The 21,777-nt window shown below is 36.6% G+C and overlaps 1 protein-coding gene across 2 annotated transcripts; it reads right to left on the bottom strand.

Moving 5' to 3' along the window:
- Positions 1–5,528: 5,528 nt before the first annotated feature.
- On the bottom strand, positions 5,529–21,777 carry LOC121313346 (protein FAM8A1-like). 2 transcript variants are annotated; one of them, XM_041245763.1, is made up of 5 exons: positions 21,214–21,774; positions 20,484–20,604; positions 18,698–18,821; positions 17,996–18,135; positions 5,529–9,089 (listed from the first exon to the last, which is right to left on the bottom strand). In XM_041245763.1, exons 1-5 carry the CDS (start codon positions 21,731–21,733, stop codon positions 8,942–8,944), a joined length of 1,053 nt encoding a protein of 350 aa, XP_041101697.1. In that variant the 5' UTR covers positions 21,734–21,774; the 3' UTR covers positions 5,529–8,941. The 2 variants fall into 2 exon arrangements, with proteins under 2 accessions (XP_041101697.1, XP_041101698.1); XM_041245764.1 differs by lacking the exon at positions 5,529–9,089 and adding an exon at positions 16,594–17,398 and having other exon boundaries at positions 21,214–21,777.

Raw genomic sequence — 21,777 nt, 5'->3', positions numbered from 1 at the left:
CACATGCCAATAATGCCCAGCTGTGCCGCGTATGTGTGTTCCAGCCCTGGCTGTTTTAAAAAAAAAAAAAAAAAAAAAAAAAAAAAAAAAAAAAGAAACAAAGTTACAAGAAAAATTACTTAAGCAATTTTTTTGTAAACTCCACAAATGCTAATTCCAAAGTATTTATACCCTTTGATGCTATGATAATATTGTCTGCAAGGTGCTAAAAATTTCAATATGATAATACAGAACCTAATTCTAGAAAATGCTGGATTGTAGATGAATATTCTTAGACTATAAAAGGGTTAGGCATCAGATGATTGCTGTCATTATCAGTAAGTCAATATGGGGAAAAAGTAAAGCGCTATCTGAAGACCTTATGCAGAAATTATATTTGTCATAAAGCTGAGGAAGGATACAAGAATATTTCCAAGTCCCAATTTCAACTATTGTTTCTGTTATCAAGAAGTACAAGGCTCATGGTACTGTCACAATACTTTTTAACCAAGAACAAGTAGAATTGTGAGGAAGGTTAATAACAATCTGAGATTGACTGCCAAAGATATTCAAAGTGAACTGGCTGCAAGTGGAACTGGGGTTTCCATTTCAACCATAGGTAGACTTGTGTGCTGAAGGTCTTGGTGGTTGCATCCAAGGAAAAAAAAAACACTCTTAGGAAAACATCACAAGGACCAAATGGCATTTGAATGATGGATATGAGTTCCGGTCAAAGGTGGTCATGCTGATGACAGTCATTACTTTGGAGAAAGTCTGTTGAGGCGTACAAAGAAAGGAACACCATACCTACTGTTAAGCATGGAGGTGATAATATCTTTTTATGGGGCTGTTTTTCAAGTGGCACAATTTAGTTCCAATACATGGTAAAATGGATTCCATAGCATACCAAAAGATACTGGCCAATCATCTGAAACCCTCCGCTACAAAACTTGGTTTAAAGCACAACACATGTAATTGATGCTGCTTGCATGTAAGCCTGCATTGCAGCAGCACCAACTGCAGCAGGCTTAGGCAAAACAACCTTCATTCAACAGTCACCATGCCAAGCAGGTTATCAGTCAGTCACATTTTACTATTATTATTACTACTACAACCATTGCTACTACGACTAACTTACGATTGTAAAGTGACCCCAGAGCTTGCATGTGCCTCCATGACATATCAACGGTCGCTTGCACACTTTGCATTCAACCTTTTTTCAACCCAAACAGCTTTGCTGTCGAGATGGTGAATGAAGAAATGTGCCTCTGGTTAACACGATCTAGAGTGGGGAGGGACAGACAGCGCTCAGTTTTTTTCCAAATTCTAATTATTAGTGTTAGCATATATTTTGTATGTTTCAAACATATTCTACTATAGCACTTCTCTTACACTAGATATTCAGTACATATTACTGAAGCATTACAGCCGCTATAGGTCTGCCCCAGTGCTTTGGGTAATATACCTTGCTGTACGCCTTATTCACACAGCGGCCATGTTTGGTTGAAAACGAGGCTTGGTGTGCAAGCAACTGTCATGTCCGCCACAACTACTGATAGCATCACTATGTGGACGAAATCTTTAATATGTGTTCCTAAAATAGAAATTGATGATTGGGCAGATAATGCAAGGATGCCGAAAAAAATACAGCAGAAAGGATACAGCAATTGGATCAAGGGTTATATTCATGAAGTAGACGGTAAATTAGCAAGCGTATTTGTGATCGGAGCTGCTACTAGCCTATACTAGATTCGTAAAATATGTTTTGATCTCACAGTTTTAGTTAGATAATGTTTACTTTAATTAATATTTACCGTGTTGATAACACCGTGTAACAATTATTATTTTTTTGTTCCTGGGTAGTAAGTGTTATTTCCTAATTGCTTATGCCTCAAAAGTATAGAAAATGACTATTATTCCCCACAAACTTTGCTTTTGTGACCAGGACAGTGATATTTCAAAATATCACTATTTCCAATGGGAAAACGGGCAAATGTGTGTCTTTTCGTTCACATAAAGTCAGAAAAAAAAACAACATATGATTCCAAATTAACATGTATTTAAATTAACATGTGCATGTATTAGTTTTTCGAGATTTACGATTATACTGTATTTACAGTATAATCGTAAATCTTGAAAAACTACTCACTTCTAAATCTTTTGTAGTCATTTTTGTATTACTTTAGTATAAATACATGTTAATTTGGATTCATATGTTGTTTTTTTCTGACTTTATGTGAACGAAAAGACCCACATTTGCTCGTTTTCCCATTGGAAATAGTGATATTTTGAAATATCACTGTCCTGGTCACAAAAGCAAAGTTTGTGGGGAATAATAGCCATTTTCTATACTTTTGAGGCATAACCAATTAGGAAATAACACTTACTACCCAGGAACAAAAATTGTGTTACATAGTGTAATAAGTACTTCTGTATTGTTTCATGTTTATTGGTTTGGTATAGGCATGTGTTAATTGTTTTCTAAATACAGTTAAGAGGCAGCAGAATGGATGTAGCATTAGGGCTAAGGCGTTCTGGTCAATGAAAAAGAATGAGTCACCTTACTTAAGAATCAAACGTTCCCCTTTCTTTTATTCCTGTAGTTTATTTGGAGTTAATGTAACGTTAAGGATTTCCTTTCTGACCAAGTATTGTGTAACTCAAGCATATTTTTTGTTAACTTGCGTTATTAGGAAGTTTTTGTAATTTTGTTCAGTTGTGCTTAATAATGACTCTTTTAGTACACTCAGTGTATCATATACCATTTTTTTTAAAATACAAACTGGACATTGCATCCCACAGGACACATTCCCTTTAGTATCCATGCATAAGCTTCTGCATCTTACTTATCTATTGATTAGGACTGATTTTAAATGCTCAATTGGCTCCTGGACAGTATAACGGAAATGTAATCAAATTTGTGACTATAATGAAGAACACACAGAAATTAAAGTTGAGATTTCTCATCAGAAAATTGTTATTTTAAAGCTAAATAAGCTGTTTTGGAGTTATAAAAGCAAAAATATAACAATTAAATAACACATGTACATAATCTGGAGTTTTAACATAAACAAAGGACAGTGTGCACTGGAGGATACAATTAATAACTTTCTTAAAATGAACATACATTAAAAAAAATAGTGAAATATTTTCATGATTCATATGTACAATGCATAGCCTACCAGTCAAAATGGCAATGTGAACCTTTACAGGTTAATATAATGATTCACAAGTCTTTGCCCCCACCCAACTCCTTTTCAAAATAATAATAAATCATGCCCTCTGTATACAAGCAGCTATCTAATTAATATGAAATTATATATCTTTTTTGACAGATTATTTATTAAATCAGAACCACAAAATGGAACACAACAGTGGAACCCCGTAACTTCTTTCCACTGCAGTTGGAGACATCAGTGGCCGGAAACTAGCAGCTGCGCTCCAAGCCTTGTTTTGAGTCTGCATGAATAAGGTCTATAGAGTTGCTACATATACCAATTTGGTATAAAAAATAAAAAGATCTAACTGTGCGTGTGAGTGACGTTCAATGTGTGATTTGTAGTATTCAAACATTGTCAAAAGATTTCTGTTAATAGAAAAAAAAAAACATACAGTGCGTAAAGGGCGTCTGACGAACCTTCGAAGGTTTAAAACAATCTTTGAATCCCTGGCTAGCGAACGAATCTTTGAACCCACTAATACAGCCCTAGTTGTGTTAATACCATTCAAAAATAAAATAAAAAATTGTATGGCTTATGTGTTGCACAATTTATTTCCTGGACCATGGCTCGGTTATTTTATATTATTATTTATTTATTTATCTTAGTGTGGTGCTACTAGTTAAGTTAGTCCCAATTGGGTCTTGATTAATAGAGCCATATTGAAATGGGAAGAGCTGATCCAAATTTTCTAACCTGTTTCTTTTTTTTTGTACATTTAATGTTTTGGTCAGATGCCAATGAAAAGAAAGCAACAAATTGTTATGATCTGTAACAATTGTAACTTGCCCTGGACAAGGGCTGCTTCTAAGAAATAAAATAAATAACAATTACACACAATGGTTAACTTTTAAATTACAGCTAGGTTATTATTGCTATTTTTAACTGCTTCAGAGTTGCTACCGAGTTAATGAATTGGAGAAAAAACATCTGCTGACTTTGAGGTATATGGAGCATGACACGATTCAGTTTGTATTATTATTAACAAGGTACCCAGGATGTGGGTCAACACGCTTTGACCCGGGTCAAGCAAGACAAAATGCGTGACGGGCGGACAAAGTAACAAACAGTAACATCTGTGCGAAAGTTTAACTGTAAATTTCTGTTTAGCCACATTTCTGTTGATTTGAGACACAGCATGAGCCAGATTGCAGCAGAGATAAAGAAACATCTGCTCTAATCAACAATTGGGCTGACGATTCAATCCAGAGAAGCTTGGATGGAAGTGTCCATAACAAGCATGCCATCTTGAAAGCCTAAACAGATGAAAGAGGGTGGTCATGTGAATGTTGCTGCTGGGTCAAGACCAGGATAAAGCATGCCAGTATGAAAGGGGCTCAGTGAAAATGTAATTTGGACACTACTATATTCTAGGACTCTCCCTAAACCTTGGTAGCCAAAACAACCTCTAATGAATTGACTTGGCTCAGTTTTGTATATTCACATTACATGATGTGCTTAAAACTGTCCACTGTCTTATGTAATTTTTTTTTTTTTATTTAGTAATCAGCAATTGATTTTACCCAGACTTCCTCCCAATTTGAAATGTCCAGTTGTATTTTTAGGCTCAGCTCACCACTACCACCCCTGCGCTGATTCAGAAGCAGCCTACATAATGTTTAACTTCTAGAATATTATTGGTCCTTTTTTCTCATTGCATACCAGTTTTGTTTATAACTTTTCTTTCATGTTTGGGCTACCTGGCTTTACCCAATTTCTCACCCCCCCCCCCAAGTATTTTGCTCAAATAGTTTTCAAATTTACCAGTTAGTGAGTGATATAATGTAGGCATTTCTCCCTGCAGCAAAACATATTTGTAACATCAATTATCTGTCTGCAAGATCTGAACCACCTGACAAAACCAAAACAAGTGTATGATGTACCATTTTCTCCAACAGTCCGGACTAACTGACCTGTAATATTTAAGCTGCATTTGAGGAGTTTTGAAAAACCACAATGGTTTCTTCAAACATATTCTCTCCAATTATGAAAGTTTGCTTGTGGTATGGACATCTCAGAATGACATTTCCAGTCCTCTTCCATTCACATTCTGTTCAGGTGACCCGATGTGCTGTTCCGTGTAAGGTTGAACAAACAGAATTGTCCCTACAAGAAGTTGCCTCTCTCAGGTGAGTTCAGAATCACATACAAAAATGGAAGTTAAACTTTGAATGGCTAGCACTTTTTTAACTGAAACACAGAAAAGCTGAGTAAGGGTTGTGGGTTGAAATTAAACTTATTATTAATATAAGTTTCAAACCTTCAGTTGTTAGAACATCCTACTAATTGAGTACTAGTAAACAAAAATAAAAAAAGACAACAATAGTGTTGACATTTTCTTTAATATTTTATAAAATACTATAAATTCAATTCAAATTTAAATCTAAAACATAGTAATACTGTAAGTCATACTGTATTTTCCAACTTACAATTCAAAAACACATTTGTTGATTTTTCATAATACAGATTTTAGCAATGCATGCAATTTGAATACCATCCTAACGCATTCGATCTGTATTTTTATTTCTGGTAGAACAGGAATAAAAAAAAAGTACAGATACATGTCCACCTCAAATCCAGACAGAACTTGGAAATAGTTTACTTCTCAAATTGAATACAAAATACATGAATGCTAGATGGCTGATGTACTTGGTACTTAAAGCAGTTCTTGTATAAACTATTCCCATGTCTTAGCTTTATGCTGTTTTGAAATAATAAAAAGAAGAGAGTCAATATGAACTGTTAAAATTACATAAAACAAAGACGACCAGTTTTTTGTTTTAAGACTACATATTGGAGTCTATTAAATTGATCTGAACGGTGATGAATCTAAATACTGCAGTTGTTTAAATCATTAAAAGAATGGGTTTTGACAAAGCCAACATCTCTAACAGCCTCTTAAGTGCATGTGTGCTTTTAAAAGTAAGTCAAATTACAGGTTTGATCCTAATTCAGTATTTAAATCTCCCACTGTTTAGATGCACTGAAAAAAACTGATTGTGTTAACTGGAAATGTTTGGTAACATTACATTACTATAAAAGACAGACACTTCTCCACTTTTTAATTAACTGAAACAAATCACGTTTTATCTTTTAAATGTATTATGACAAAGTCACAATAAAATTTGATCAATGTTCAAATCAAAATTTTCAGTTTAGTTAATTTCCAATAAAATGTAAGTTAAAAAAAATCAATAAAAAAAAAAATCAGTAAATTCTAACATTGAATGGCTGTGTTTTTATTTATTTATTTTTAAAGCTTCACAAGTTACACTGACTGGTGCTCAGCGTGTTTTACGGTTTGCATGTGCTGTACAACGCTGAAATTAACCTAGCTCTGTAGCTCTACCTTGTCGCTGTGACAAATCCTCTCTGCAAATTGGTTGGCTTCAATTATCAAAACGTTTGTACGTTTGTAAAACAGGACATTTTTGCATATATTAAGGTTTTTTTTTTTTTTTTTAACCCCCAGATTTATGTTAATTTGTTAGTTTTGCTATCTTTCTGCTGTATGCAAATTCTTTAGTCTGTTACAATAACAGCAGCAGTGTGCGTGTGCTTAACTCCCGTGTAACATGAGCGCACATGCATAACGTTTACTTTAAATTACACTGAGTTTCACATTACTTGTTTATAACTGGAAAGTGTTGTGTACTGCTAAATTGTCAAGTGAAAATAATTACAAACAATGAAAAACTAAAACTTAATTCAGGAATTGCATGATTTAAGCATTAAAAAAAAACAAAAAACATTTACTGCTAGTCGTAACATACATATATATAATGAAGGCAATGTAGTAGCCGATGTCTCTTTTGGGTAATGGAAAGAATCATAAGCTTCAACTGTTCAAAGACGTGATTTTGCTGTTCACTGTTACCAAAATCAAGAGACCATCAAAAATATAGTATGATCAGTACTCAAAGAAATGCAATAGCTTATTTATTATACTTAAATTCTGTAAAATGTAATCATTAATAAGAACTTGTTGAAATGTTTTAGGAAATTACTACAATATCACTGTTTCACCAAAATACTTTATGTGTTTGCAAAAATAACCCTTTTATATTGTAGGATATAACTTTGTTATAATTAATTTAACAGTCAGATTAGATTTATTTAAGAACAATCCTTCAAAAATTGACAATGTCACACAATAAATTTCTATTAAAAAACTATTCTAACGTGTAATCAAAATAGAGTAGTGTTGTTTCAGAGACCCAAAATATTGCAATCACAATCTAAAATGTAAACAAGCTGCCTTGTCATTAAAGATCCTAATATTTAAAAATACACTCAAACTTGTATCGAAATGAATTCTATTCTTAAGCTACATTTCCACTGCTCTGTATTGTCATGTTCTGATCATATCCGTTCTTGTTGAGCATCTCCAGCAACAGCAATCACAGACATGTATTTCGATAAAAACCTGTTCCTAAAAGGGAAGGCTACATGCAACATTAATGGCTCAGAATTAGAAGATCTTTGAAACCAAAGTCTTCTGGCTGGTTTGAAAACGTTTCTTTCCAACTGCTTGCGTTTTGTTTTTGCTTATTTTGGATATAGCTGGAACTGTTCTTGACTGAAGAATAACTAACTGGAATTACTAGAGTTAGAATGGAGACAAGACTTATAATACAGATTTAAATTAAACACTGTTCTCCTGTATCAACAACTGCAAGTTGGTCAATCCCATACAATAGCAAACCTTACCAAAAAGTGTGTGTAGAACTCAAATGAAACAGCTTGTAAGTTACAAGAAACTTTATAACAGAGAAAAATTATCAAGATTAGGATGTCACCGATTTCTTTTTTTAAACCAAAACATTGTAAAAATATTGTATCAAGAACATCCACTCTGTGCCAAGTTGCACCTGCGCTGTCTCTTAGCTGATTCAACACTTTAAACCGCTGTCTGTTAAAACTGATCAGCACACTTTACAGTATCTGACATGCTGCTCTTTAAGCTTTAAAACCTTAGAAATTACTAATGTACCACAGGGCAACTTTCACAATGGTTTTGCTACTGTGACTTAGTACTTGGCAATTCTATAATAGTTTGATCCATTTCAGGTAGGCGCTGTAGACATACAAGCTTTGAACAAAAAAATAGAAAGCAGACATACAACTGCCCCAAGGGCAGCGTGAGAGACACTAACTCAATGTGACAAGTCTGCTGGGTGTTTAAATTGTTCTGGAAGTATACGCGACCATTTATCACTGAGCACAACCTTACGTTTCTCAAAAGGGAAGTTAGGGGTGGAAAACTGCAGCAAAGCAAGTTATTGAGAATGTCCTTTGGAAATTATTAATTTGTGTCATGTTGGATACAAAAGAACCTGACACCACCTGTTTTGCCCATAACAACTGAAACTGACAAAAACAGGGAAGTGCAGATTATATATTTGATATTCAATTCTATTTTATATTCAATATCATATTAAAGCCAGTAAAGACTGAAATGTGAAATACTATTTTTTCTTTCCTGAAAAAAATTACAAAGTGCAGGTTCTGAAGGAGCAGCAGCACAACATTATTCAAATTAGGTACTGCACCTAAAATTAGCATCAAGCCATCTCTTTCGTCTTGAAAGGGCAAGTCATCTATTACTCCAATTTATTTTCTCTCTTTTTTGTTATTTTTCAGCAACTTTTTTCTTCTTCCTCCTACAGGTTGCTGTCCGTATTGAATTTCAGATCTGGTGGGGGTACCACAAACTGCATTAGCTTAACGACTGGATCCATATCTCATCGTCTGGCCCCATTTCGTTTCACCACGATCGTCCCAGCCACAATGTCGTAGACAGTTCGGTTGTGCTGGAAAAACAGTAGCGTGATGAAAGCAGGAAAGAAGAAGGCAATGGAGAAGTTTTTGTTCAGCGCTCGTACCATAGACCTAAGATCAAAGAAAGCAAGAGTGAGCACGCTGGTATAAGGCAAGCAAAATGTCAAATATTAAACTAATCACAACACTTAGCTGACCTTCAAATTCAACAGCCTACCGCCTAAATCTGTAATAATAAATTGTACTTAAGACTGCTCTTTTGCGGTAATCCCTGAACAAGTATTTACCATCATACATATATCCTGTCTGCATCTTTTACACTTAATTAAGGACTACTAACTTAGGATTTAAAAATCAATTTTCTAACACTATTAGCACTAGCAACATTGTCACTCAGTATGGTTACATGAGTCAGGTTTTCAGAAAACTAATATATTTGGAAAACTGAATCAGAAAATTGGTTTAATGTGTTTCCATGCCTTGGAACAGATAACACAGTGTAACAAATTTTTTTTTTTTTTTTTTGGTTCCTGGGTAGTAAGTGTTATTTCCTAATTGCTTATGCCTCAAAAGTATAGAAAATGGCTATTATTCCCCACAAACTTTGCTTTTGTGACCAGGCAAGTGATATTTTGAAATGTACCTATTTTCCAGAACATTCCAGATAGATTCAGTGCTGAGTAAACTTGCAGTAACTTCTAGAACTTTCTAGAACTTTCCAGTAATATAAATAGTAGTATAAATACAGGGGCCTTAAGCCCACCAATTCAGTTTAGTTCCAGCTGCCTAAGTGGATACATATCTGCATTTTTCTGAGATGGCATCAAGAGGCTGCAATGGTGGCATTCCTGATGGGTCTCCAAGGCGGTTTTACCAAGTTTCCCTGCTATCTTTGCCTTTGGGACAGCATGGACACCAAGGCACACTACCACAGGCGGGACTGGCCACAGCGGACCGAGTTCTTTGTGGGGAGGAACAACGTCAAGTGGGAGCCACTGGTGGACCCCCGGAAGGTGCTGATGCCACCACTGCACATCAAATTGCGCCTTATGAAACAATTTGTCAGAGCTCTAGATAAGGAGTCGGCAGCCTTCAAGTACCTTCAAGACTTCTTCCCTAAGCTGTCTGAGGCAAAGGTCAAAGCCGGTGTCTTTGTCAGACCACAGATAAAGAAGATCCTGGAGTGCAATGAATTCCCCAAGAAGCTCACTAGTAAGGAGAAAGCGGCTTGGAACAGCTTTTTTCACAGTGGTTCAGGGCTTCCTGTGCAATCACAAGGCTGAAAACTATGTGGAGCTGGTTGAGACTCTGGTGAAGAACTACGGCACAGTGGGCTGTAGGATGTCCCTCAAAGTCCATATCCTTGATGCTCATCTTGATAAATTCAAGGAGAACACGGGAGCGTACTCGGAGGAGCAAGGCGAGTGCTTCCACCAGGATATACTCGACTTTGAACGCCGCTACCAAGGACAGTATAACGAGAACACGATGGGAGACTACATTTGGGGGCTGATTCGTGAAAGTGATTTACAGCATACAGTGGCTTGCGAAAGTATTGACCCCCCTTGGCATTTTTCCTATTTTGTTGCCTTACAACCTGGAATTAAAATGGATTTTTGGGGGGTTTGTATCATTTGATTTACACAACATGCCTACCACTTTGAAGATGCAAAATATTTTTTATTGTGAAACAAACAAGAAATAAGACAAAAAAACAGAAAACTTGAGCGTGCATAAGTATTCACCCCCCCCCCCCAAAGTCAATACTTTGTATAGCCACCTTTTGCAGCAATTACAGCTGCAAGTCTCTTGGGGTATGTATCTATAAGCTTGGCACATCTAGCCACTGTGATTTTTGCCCATTCTTCAAGGCAAAACTGCTCCAGCTCCTTCAAGTTGGATGGGTTCCGCTGGTGTACAGCAATCTTTAAATCATACCACAGATTCTCAATTGGACTGAGGTCTGGGCTTTGACTAGGCCATTCCAAGACATTTAAATGTTTCCCCTTAAACCACTCAAGTGTTGCTTTAGCAGTATGCTAGGGTCATTGTCCTGCTGGAAGGTGAACCTCCGTCCCAGTCTCAAATCTCTGGAAGACTAAAACAGGTTTCCGTCAAGAATTTCCCTGTATTTAGCGCCATCCATCATTCCTTCAATTCTGACCAGTTTCCCAGTCCCTGCCGATGAAAAACATCCCCACAGCATGATGCTGCCACCACCATGCTTCACTGTGGGGATGGTGTTCTCAGGGTGATGAGAGGTGTTGGGTTTGTGCCAGACATAGCGTTTTCCTTGATGGCCAAAAAGCTCAATTTTAGTCTCATCTGACCAGAGTACCTTCTTCCATATGTTTGGGGAGTCTCCCACATGCCTTTTGGTGAACACCAAACGTGTTTGCTTATTTTTTTCTTTAAGCAATGGCTTTTTTCTGGCCACTCTTCCGTAAAGCCCAGCTCTGTGGAGTGTATGGCAAAAAGTGGTCCTATGGACAGATACTCCAATCTCCGCTGTGGAGCTTTGCAGCTCCTTCAGGGTTATCTTTGGTCTCTTTGTTGCCTCTCTGATTAATGCCCTCCTTGCCTGGTCTGTGAGTTTTGGTGGGCGGCCCTCTCTTGCCAGGTTTGTTGTGGTGCCATATTCTTTCCATTTTTTAATAATGGCTTTAATGGTGCTCCGTGAGATGTTCAAAGTTTCGGATATTTTTTTTTATAACCCAACCCTGATCTGTACTTCTCCACAACTTTGTCCCTGACCTGTTTGGAGAGCTCCTTGGTCTTCATGGTGCCGCTTGCTTGGTGGTGCCCCAGACTCTGGGGCCTTTCAGAACAGGTGTATATATACTGAGACCATGTGACAGATCATGTGACACTTAGATTGCACACAGGTGGACTTTATTTAACTAATTATGTGACTTCTGAAGGTAATTGGTTGCATCAGCTCTTATTTAGAGGCTTAATAGCAAAGGGGGTGAATACCTATGCACGCACCACTTTTCCATTATTTAATAAATTTTCCATTTATTTTTAGAATTTTTTGAAACAAGTTATTTTTTTCATTTCACTTCACCAATTTGGACTATTTTGTGTATGTCCATTACATTAAATCCAAATAAAAATCCATTTTAATTCCAGGTTGTAAAGCAACAAAATAGGAAAAATGCCAAGGGGGGTGAATACTTTCGCAAGCCACTGTAATCGTAAATCTCGAAAAACTACTCACTTCTAAATCTTTTGTAGTCATTTTTGTATTACTTTAGTATAAATACACGTTCACTTGGATTCATATGTTGTTTTCTGACTTTATGTGAACGAAAAGACACACATTTGCTCGTTTTCTCATTGGAAATAGGTAAATTTCAAAATATCACTGTCCTGGTCACAAAAGCAAAGTTTGTGGGGAATAATAGCCATTTTCTATACTTTTGAGACATAAGCAATTAGGAAATAACACTTACAAACCAGGAACAAAAATCGTGTTACATAGTGTAATCCAATTACAATTCTGATCAACTCAACTTTATATATTAATTACATTTTTCAGAAAACAGAGCATTTGTGCATATTCAGTAGTGTGTAGGATGGGAAGAGACAGGGCTCGGTTCAGTCTGCAGACATACAAGAATTATCAGGCATTTTAGACTTCGCAAAATTGCTCATTCTTATACTGCATTCAACAGATTATTATCCTATACATCTCTCGTTATAATTCCCCAGTGTGTGCAAATCATTCACTCCTTGCAACAGCTAATCCTTTTCTTAGTATATAAAGCTACTGCACCTTGCATACAGTACTGTACATTTTTAATGCATTCACCTAGGTAGAATTCAGTTGCTGCTCCAATGGTATAGACAATTTCGGTGTGAACAACTATAGTTGTAATAATGGAGTTCCCTTTCAAGTATGAAATGTAACCATTACCAAATGGGTGTTTACCTCCTAAAGACCCTGAAATTTTTTTTTTATATATATTATATAGATGCACGCTTCAGCTGAGATTGCTTGCAGCTCTCTCCTACAGTATCTCGTTGCTGTTGTGGTGTCTGCTTAGATCACCATTACGAAGGAGTTAGGGCTCTAAAAAGCAGGTTTCCCTTAGTCTTGTACTTGTACTGACTGTGTGGTTTGCCAGAAGCTTATACAGGTGGGCATCCCAGTATTCCATCCTGGTTCCATCTTGGTGCAAAGTCACCAAAACCGGTTCCCTACAAGGTACCTATATATAAATAATAATAATAATAATAATAATAATAATAATAATAATAATATAATCATCATCTCGGTCCCATCCCTGGTCCAATACCAGAGTACTCAAGTTCAGGTCTTGACCCGCCCCCGTGGCTGTTTGAGCAGATGGAGGCAGCAGCTGTACATTACAGTACACTGCTTTGCAATTTACATCATGCCTAAGTTTTATCCCTGTGCCTTACGCAAGGCCAGTCTGCCGATTGAGGATAATCATGGCAGGTGCTCTTTCTGTCTGGGGCCAGAGCACGCCAAACAGGCACTAACTGACAACAGTTTCTCTAAGCGCACACTGGAGAAGCGCATGTTCACAGCTTTACAGAGTAATTGGTGTCTATTACATCAGGACAGTGCGTTTCCCCATCACCCTCTGTTAAAGAGATGGCTGCGTCCTCTCAACTTAGCTCTGTGCCAAGTGAAAGCAGGGGTCGTGCCCGGGAAAAGAGCCCATGTAGGAAGTGTCTTCCTCATCCTCCTTTGCCTCTCCTCCAAGGAAGAGCAAGAAGAGTCACCGATCCAAGAGATTCCATCAGGGAACGACAGTGCTTGCAGAGCTGCTGCGTGAGTGTGGGGCTCCGCCTGCCCCCCGACCCCTTGCTGCGGTGGTGTCTCAGGAGGTGGAAGCTCTGCTGCAAAAACGGGTCATTTGTACAATAGCCTCTCTACTTGTAGGAAGGGTTCTACTCCAGGTACTTCCTGGTGCCCATGCGGGATGGTGGCCTTGTCAGGTCAAAATGTTGACTATGCAACAGCTGTTGCAGTAATCAGGCCAGGCAACTGGTTCACCACGGTGGACCTCAGATGCTTATTTCCACATCCCCATAAGACCAGGGCACAGGAGGTACCTGCGGTTTGCTTTTCAGGGAACAGCATATGAGTTCCGTGTCCTGCTATCTGGCCTCTCTCTAGCTCCCCGTGCCTTTTCCATGTGCCAGCTTACACCTTCGCAGACAGACTCCTATGTAGGAGTGTGCTTGGACTCCAGGTTCTTGCTGTCCACTCTGTCGAGAATAGCCGCCTGTTTGGAGCTTTTTCAGCTCAACTCACAGTAGTGTCGTTCAGAGACTTTTTCGCTTGATTGCAGAAGCTTCCCAAACCCTTTGGGTTTCCGGCACATGTACACTCTCCAAGCCTGGTTCAACAGCACGGTTTTACAGCCCGCGCCGTAATGTGACCGCCTATTGACAGTGTCTCGCCGCTGTCTGAAGGCAATCTCTTGTGAATTGAATTGTCTGCAAGTGGGACTGGGGTTTCCATTTCAACCATATGTCGAGTATTGCATGATAAAGGTCTCAATGGTCGCAGGCCAAGGAAAAAGCCACTCTTAGGAAAACGTCACAAGGACAATTGCTTAAAGTTTGCAAAACGGCATTTGAATGATGGATATGAGTTCTGGTAAAATGTTTTGTGACGTGATGAAATAAAAATTGTAGCTATTTGGTCACACTGATAGTTGTTACGTTTGGAAATTGTCTGGTGAGGTGTACAAAGAAAAGAACACCCTACCTACTATCAAGCATCCTTCTATGGGGCTGTTTGTCCTCTAATAGCATAGGAATTTAGTTCCAATACATGGCAAAATGGGTTCCAGAGCAAACCAAAAGACACTGGCCAATCACCTGAAACCATCTGTTACAAAACTTGGTTTAAAGCACAACTAGAGGTTAAAAAACACAACAACGATCCAAACACATCAAAACCTACTTCAGAATGGTTAAAGAATAAAATCAAGGTTCTGGAATGGCCTAGTCTAAATCTGATTGAGAATCTTTGGTATGAGTTAAAGAAGACTGCGCACAAGAGAAGTCCTCGGAATTTGAATGAAGTGGAGCAATTTTGCGTTGAAGAATGGTCCAAAATTACTAAAGAATCATTGCAAAAGCTCACTGACAAATATCCTAATCATTTAAAAGAAGTTACTATTGCTAAAGGTGCCTCAACAAGCTATTAATTTAATTTTCTTGAATGACCATTTCTGGAGTTTTGCAAAAAAATTGCTGAAATAAATAATTGTAGACATCTATTTCTTGTAACTTGTTTTCCTCATCCACAAAAGCAAAACTTATGCTACAAAAGATTTTTCCTATAATTGTTTGAGTAATTTCTAGAAATTATACATACATATATACATATTATACATATTCTGGATTCAGGGTCCTTAGGAGGTAAATACCCATTAGGTAATGGTTAGATTTCAAATTCAAGGAACCAGGGTTATGACAATAACCTCACGTTTTCTTTTGATCAAATACTATTACTATCTTTATTATATTTAAATGAATAGTACAACGATATCCATAGCTACACAAATGGACCTATGTAAACTGATTGCCGACGAAATCCGATATTCATTGATTATTATTATTATTATTATTATTATTATTAGTCGTTTAGAGTACATATAGCCTACAGTTACCAGACTAACATTCATCCTAATACTTTGTAGTTGGTTTCAGGCTGACAAAACTGTAATAAATATAGGGGTATTTATTATTCGTGAGAAAATAGTATTAACGAGGCAAATTATTGTTTAAATGCAGCATCGATGCACGGTTAGTTACAAAACTGCCTCTGCGATGTATCTGATCTGTCTCTCTCTTTGGCAGCTTAATATCACCTCAGGTCCTCCTCTGTAACTCACTTGATCAAATCCTTGAACGGAAACAGTTTAGCTGACAAGCACTTTTTTGTTTTTATTTATTTATTTTTTAAACCAAGACTATAGCAGCAATGACAACAATCTCTCTAACTTCCAAGGAATTGTGGGCTCTCTAAACGTTAAGTGGGAATTATCTTTTATAATTTTTGTTTATCTTGCTCTGCATTGGTTGAGGCTGTATTGGGCGGGATTTTGAAGCTGTACTTGATTACTGTGCCGTCGTGTTCAGTAACAAATTCAAGTTTGACTGAATTTTGTAACCGGATATTTTCATAACATCTTTTTGTTTTTTATTAAATGAACAATTTAAGTTGAGCTGCATTTTTAAGCAGTATATGCTTAAAATAAGAATTTAACGAACGTTGTCGTAGTTGACATTGCGTAGGCAAATTAATTTTTCTACTGTACAGTATAGGTCGAAGTTATAATATGCAAAGTTTGACAGCAAGTGGCTATAAAAAAAAACTCACATTATATATTTTTTTTCTACAGAAGTGTTTTTACTAATACAAATGCAATGTGTTATTTTTGTGTGACTGTTGTAAAACAAATGTATAAATTGCTGACACGCACACAATATAATACTACTTTATTCTTTGTATCATTTTCAAATGCAACAAGTAAACAATACCTGTTCGTTTGTCATAAATACAACAAGTAAACGATATCTGTTAATAACATTTATAATTATAAAACTGTTTAAATATAGGCCCTAGGTCTTGTTCTAGTAGTTTACCTGCACTGTATTTATTATCGATATGGGTAGATAACCATTGGCTATCGGTAGCGGCCAAGAAAATCTTATCAGTGCACCCCTATCTATAAGCATTTGCATTTTATTTGCATATCCTTTAGGGTTGTCTATTGAGCGTCACTGCTTTAAGGTTTTAAAATACATGTTCTAATGGAATTGCATTCTTGTGTAGTTGAAATGCTAATTTCAAATACATCTTCTTCACTTTGAAAAGTTTCTGAAAGCACAAAACTATAAAAGCAGAAGCAGCCCTCTCCACCTCTTTCTTCCACAAATACTCGCACAGTTTGAATTTCTTAGAACTATTTTTGGCACCATGGCAAAGGCATCAGTCTGAGTTGAATTCAACAAACACAGAAAACATGGAAGAGATCACACTGGTACACATTAATTGGTCTCACGACTGAGGACAGGTTGTACTTTAAGAAAATGTGACACTCATTCAGGTCAGCAGAATCCAAATTCCCAACTGGTATAAAATGCAACAAATAAATATTAAATTAATTTCTAATAAACCTCTCAATTTTGATAGGCCTAAGAAGGAAGGATGGAAACTATAGAAAAATGGAAATGGATGAACAAAACATGCACTGTGACACTTCAGCATACAAGCTTGTTAATCCTTTGCAGGGATTAATTCAACATTGGTAATGTAAACATGAACATTACCAGTAACAAACAAAAAAACACACATAATAACACAAGTATAAAAACAAACAGACTGACTGGACAAACTTACAGAGCCTATACTTCAGCAGAGAGCCCTGCCAAAAACAAAACAAAATAAAAAACAAATAAATTAAAAATATATACTATAAATGAATTGCCAGAGTAACAATACACCAGTGTGGGTAAAACTACAATAAACTAAGGGAAAAAAAAAAAACTATGCAATTGTATAAAACAAGCAAGACAGAACTTACTTGTAGTAAGTGCCATTCAAGTACTGTTACGATAGTGTACAAGCTATATGCACAGGATTTTACAAGATCTTAATTTTCCCTCAGAATTTAATACTGTTTTGAAGTTTTAATATTATGGATGATTAAGATCTTTGCAAGATCCACTCAACACAATATAATTATCACCTCACACAGCTCTTAAGAATAGATACTTGAAACACAAGAAAAAAAAGCAATGAACACATTGAAGAATCTAAGAAGAAAATGTGGAAGAAATGTGGAAACTTATTTCTTACAGTTTCACCTCAGATTGTCTGACTCAGTGTCTAAACTTACAGATTAACTCATATTTCAACAAGGACTTTAATAAGTCTAGAAGATTATGCACATTGGTTACTGGCTATAGTGGCCAACCTTGTTAGTGTATATTACTATGCAGCACCATCTCCTTATACTTACGCTGACAATCTGACATTAGATGCAGGCACTACAAGCACTCGGTTAGGCCGGACAAGCACAGACGTGTCACAAGTGACGACCTGAAGGCCAAGCAGAAACTTGCCTGGAGTGGCCCCGCCTGCTCCCCAGATGCAAATTATCTAAAGGGAAAAATATTTGCATGAATTAAACTGCACTAAAAACGTGAAATACTATAAACTACAAATACCAAACACCAGTTTAAATTAGCCTTCTATTAAGTATTTCCAGAATATGGTGTATAATTTCTCTTTTTTGTGCAAATTTCTTTTAGACTTGTTTCACTAAAGGACCATAACCTACAATCTCTTCTCATATATGTGAAATCTGTTATTTTTATGGAAATTTATATATATATATATATATATGTGGGATACACTGAGACCACAAAGGAGCACTGGTTCATCACGGGGCCAGCTAATGGCATGAGTGAAAATAAGTACGGTTTAACAGCAGGCTTTGTTTTATTATAGATCTCCATTATTAGACTTATCAACTTGTCTTTTGATAATTACGACATATGAATGATACTATAATCTAATTATCTGTACCCTTCTTCCAACAAGTTTTACGGACTTACAAGCTGGCCATGCAGGGCTGGTATTTTCTATCACCTTGCACTGTAGATTTTTTAATTCTTAAAAAAAGGTATTTGGTCAGTCTCACTTCCAATATAATTTTCACCTCATAGAAGCAAACTAACACCCTGTAGACCAGAGCTATGATCATCATTTTCTGCAAATCTTCCATGGAAGTGTCTTCATCGATTTCCTCAACAATGTAATTCATCGCAAACTTAGAAATGTCCCTACAAATAAAGAAAAAGAAACACAAACAAGACATGTGATCACAAAAGGAGGCAATGTTTGTACATAAACATACAGGACGTTTGCCTCCAAACAGCGCTCCAGATAAGGTTTTGTGTCTGGGAGTAACTTCCCTCTAATTTTAACACGGAGAGAGTACTATGTATTTTCAGGGGGTAAAATGCAACATTACCTTGAAGTCATGAGTAATCTCGATCTGTACAATCTTTAATGGTAATGGGTTAGGCATTAAAACAGAGCCTCCCATTTTAACTACAATGTTACTTTGAACTATGATACAATATGTGTGTTCTACAAGGTTCTTTATCAGCTCAGCACATTTTTTTCGAGCTATCACACTGGCTCTACAAATTAATTACGTAACTCATATTTTAACATGAAATTCTTAAACTCAGTGAGCATGTTAAAACTTCAATATAAAGTCACTGCTTGGCAATGCAGAGGCTGATTGCACAGCGCAAAGCAAAAGAGACCATATTGCCAATTTACTGGCCTAGGGATATAAATGCTGGTTTAATTAAATGGATATAGTTTCATACAATTCCACATACCTTTTCTGCAATGAGATCTCTTGAGTTGAATGAAAGTTTTTCCATTTTGCGCTTGGATGTACGCTGTGCTTATACTAAATCCACACATATTCCTACTTGTGTTTTTTTGAAGTTCTGTGTTTTGGATAAAAACAATTGTTGCATATTGCATGTTTTATTTACAGGTGACTACAGTGCAGTTTACGCTTGCAATTAAGATGTATCAATTGTATGTAAGTATTGTTGTATAGCAAAATAAAACAAATTTTTAAAAAAAACTTTCCAAAAATATAACAATTCATTTTTTCAACACTTGTTCAACCCAGTAACATTTATACAGTAAATAAAAAAATAAAACTTTCCAAAGACATGATTTCTTCAACGATTGTTTGAATACATCGGTGAATGACTTTAGCAGTTAGTTTCTTTGTTTTGCAACCTCAAGTGCAAACTCAAGTGCAAACTTCTGCATTTCCATGAGCTCCTGCATCTGCCTTTTCTGTTCCTCGCAAACTCTTACAAGTGCAGTTCTACTGTTTGTAGTCTGTAGTCTTATAGTACATATTATGTGCTCTTTGTTAGATAGAAATGTAACACTGCAAAAGTACCTAATTTTATTACAGTTATCTTATTCTAACGTCCCCTTTGCTGCCATGAAAAAGCCAATGTTTTTAAAATGTACAAATTGAATTTAAAATGTACACGCTACCTCCCTCCCTGTATGTATAAGCAGAAAGAAAATCTTTTTTTTTTTTTTTTTTTTTTATTATTAAATAGGCACAACATATTAACTGTTGATAAAGCTATGTTTTATTGACAGTTCAAGATACCAAATAGCCTTAATAGGTCAGGTAATTGGGTGCTGCTACAGAACGTAAAAAAAAACTTACTTAAACTTTTTTTTTTTTAATCAGATCTGTGCATGCGGCTGTAAAATTTCAATCCAGAAAATCTAAAAGTCTTAGCTGTTAGAAAATGACAGTCATCATTCAAATTCAAGTGTCAGAACCATATTTGGTATTTTTTAAAGTTTAGCAACTTTGTTTTGTTATATAACATTTCAAAATTGTTATGCATACAATATGTACAATGTAAAGTATTTGTCTCACTTACTTCATTCCACTGAAGTGCATGATACTTAAAACAAGGGAAGCCTTTATGAAGAACAGAATGAAGAAGTCTACTATTTCAGCTATTAATCTGTGTAGAAGTGAAGGAATTGTATATTCACGACCTGAAACACAAAAATAAAATGTCAGGTAGGCAACTGAAGGACTCTGGATAAAAAAATAAAATAAATGTGCATCTGTGCAGCCAGAACTTGGACAAGATAGATGTTGAATTATAGAGTACTGTATGGTCTGGGTTATTTGCTTTGTGTGATGAATAACATCGAATACATTATGCAATACACGGAAAATTTGCCCACAGTGGAAAATCGGGCCTAGAGACAATAACGATTCACACTATTTTCTCATCATGGCATGTTGTTATATGACTGTTCTATGAATTGTTGTACACTGTTGTAGTAAAATTCAGACACTGTGTTAACTCACCATAACCACCACGTATACACTGCTGAAAAACAGCAAAGCGTTTATTGTCTTCTGGTACTGCTGACTTTTACAAGAAAGCACTGAAAACTAGCCTCTTTAATTTTTAAAAGTTTAAGTATATTGCCATACATATATAACGTGGCTGGTTTAAAGATTTTAATGACAGAAAACGGGCTGTTGTTCTTCCGGTATGAAAACTAGTTAAAAAAAAAATGATGGACGGGGTAAGTGAAAGTATAATTTTCCATTTTGACAATACAATTGTGAAAGTATTTTTCATACAGTACCTGCTTGCTGTACATTTGCATGTTGCTGCTGCACTGGTCTTGTCGTAGACACGGGGGTTGTCCCAGCTGCTACCTGTCCATGAACACCGGCGACTGCAACCGGGGGGAAATAAGGTGGGACAGTAAAGGGGAACTGATTGACATTACCATTATACCAAATCCGAACATCCTGGTCGGATTGACCAATTTGCCAAGCTGGCGTGGTCCCGTTCTGTGTTGCTGCTGGGTACGAAGAATAATAAGGAGGAAAGGGGGAAACAGGCATCGCCATCCAGTTCTGCCAGGTCTGCCAGTTCATATACCCGTAGTACTGCCATATCCACTCCTGTACCTTCGCGCAGTATTCCGAGGCTGTCGCAGGACCGCCTGGGCCTCTTTTACTTTCCGAATCATGATCGGGGTTCTTTGTTTTTGTGGCGATCATGTCAGACTCAGTTCGGTATTTTGGAGCAATTATATTGGTTTTGTCCAAAGAGTTTGACGCAGATATCTTGTCTAATCCTCCTCCCAAATCCGCCATGATAAACCAAGCATTACACAACACACACACACACACACACACAC

Source organism: Polyodon spathula, chromosome 3 (genome assembly GCF_017654505.1).
Source record: "Polyodon spathula isolate WHYD16114869_AA chromosome 3, ASM1765450v1, whole genome shotgun sequence".
Lineage (NCBI taxonomy): Eukaryota > Metazoa > Chordata > Actinopteri > Acipenseriformes > Polyodontidae > Polyodon > Polyodon spathula.
Note: the sequence above shows the minus strand (reverse complement) of the source record. Positions and strands in the feature narration are given on the sequence as shown.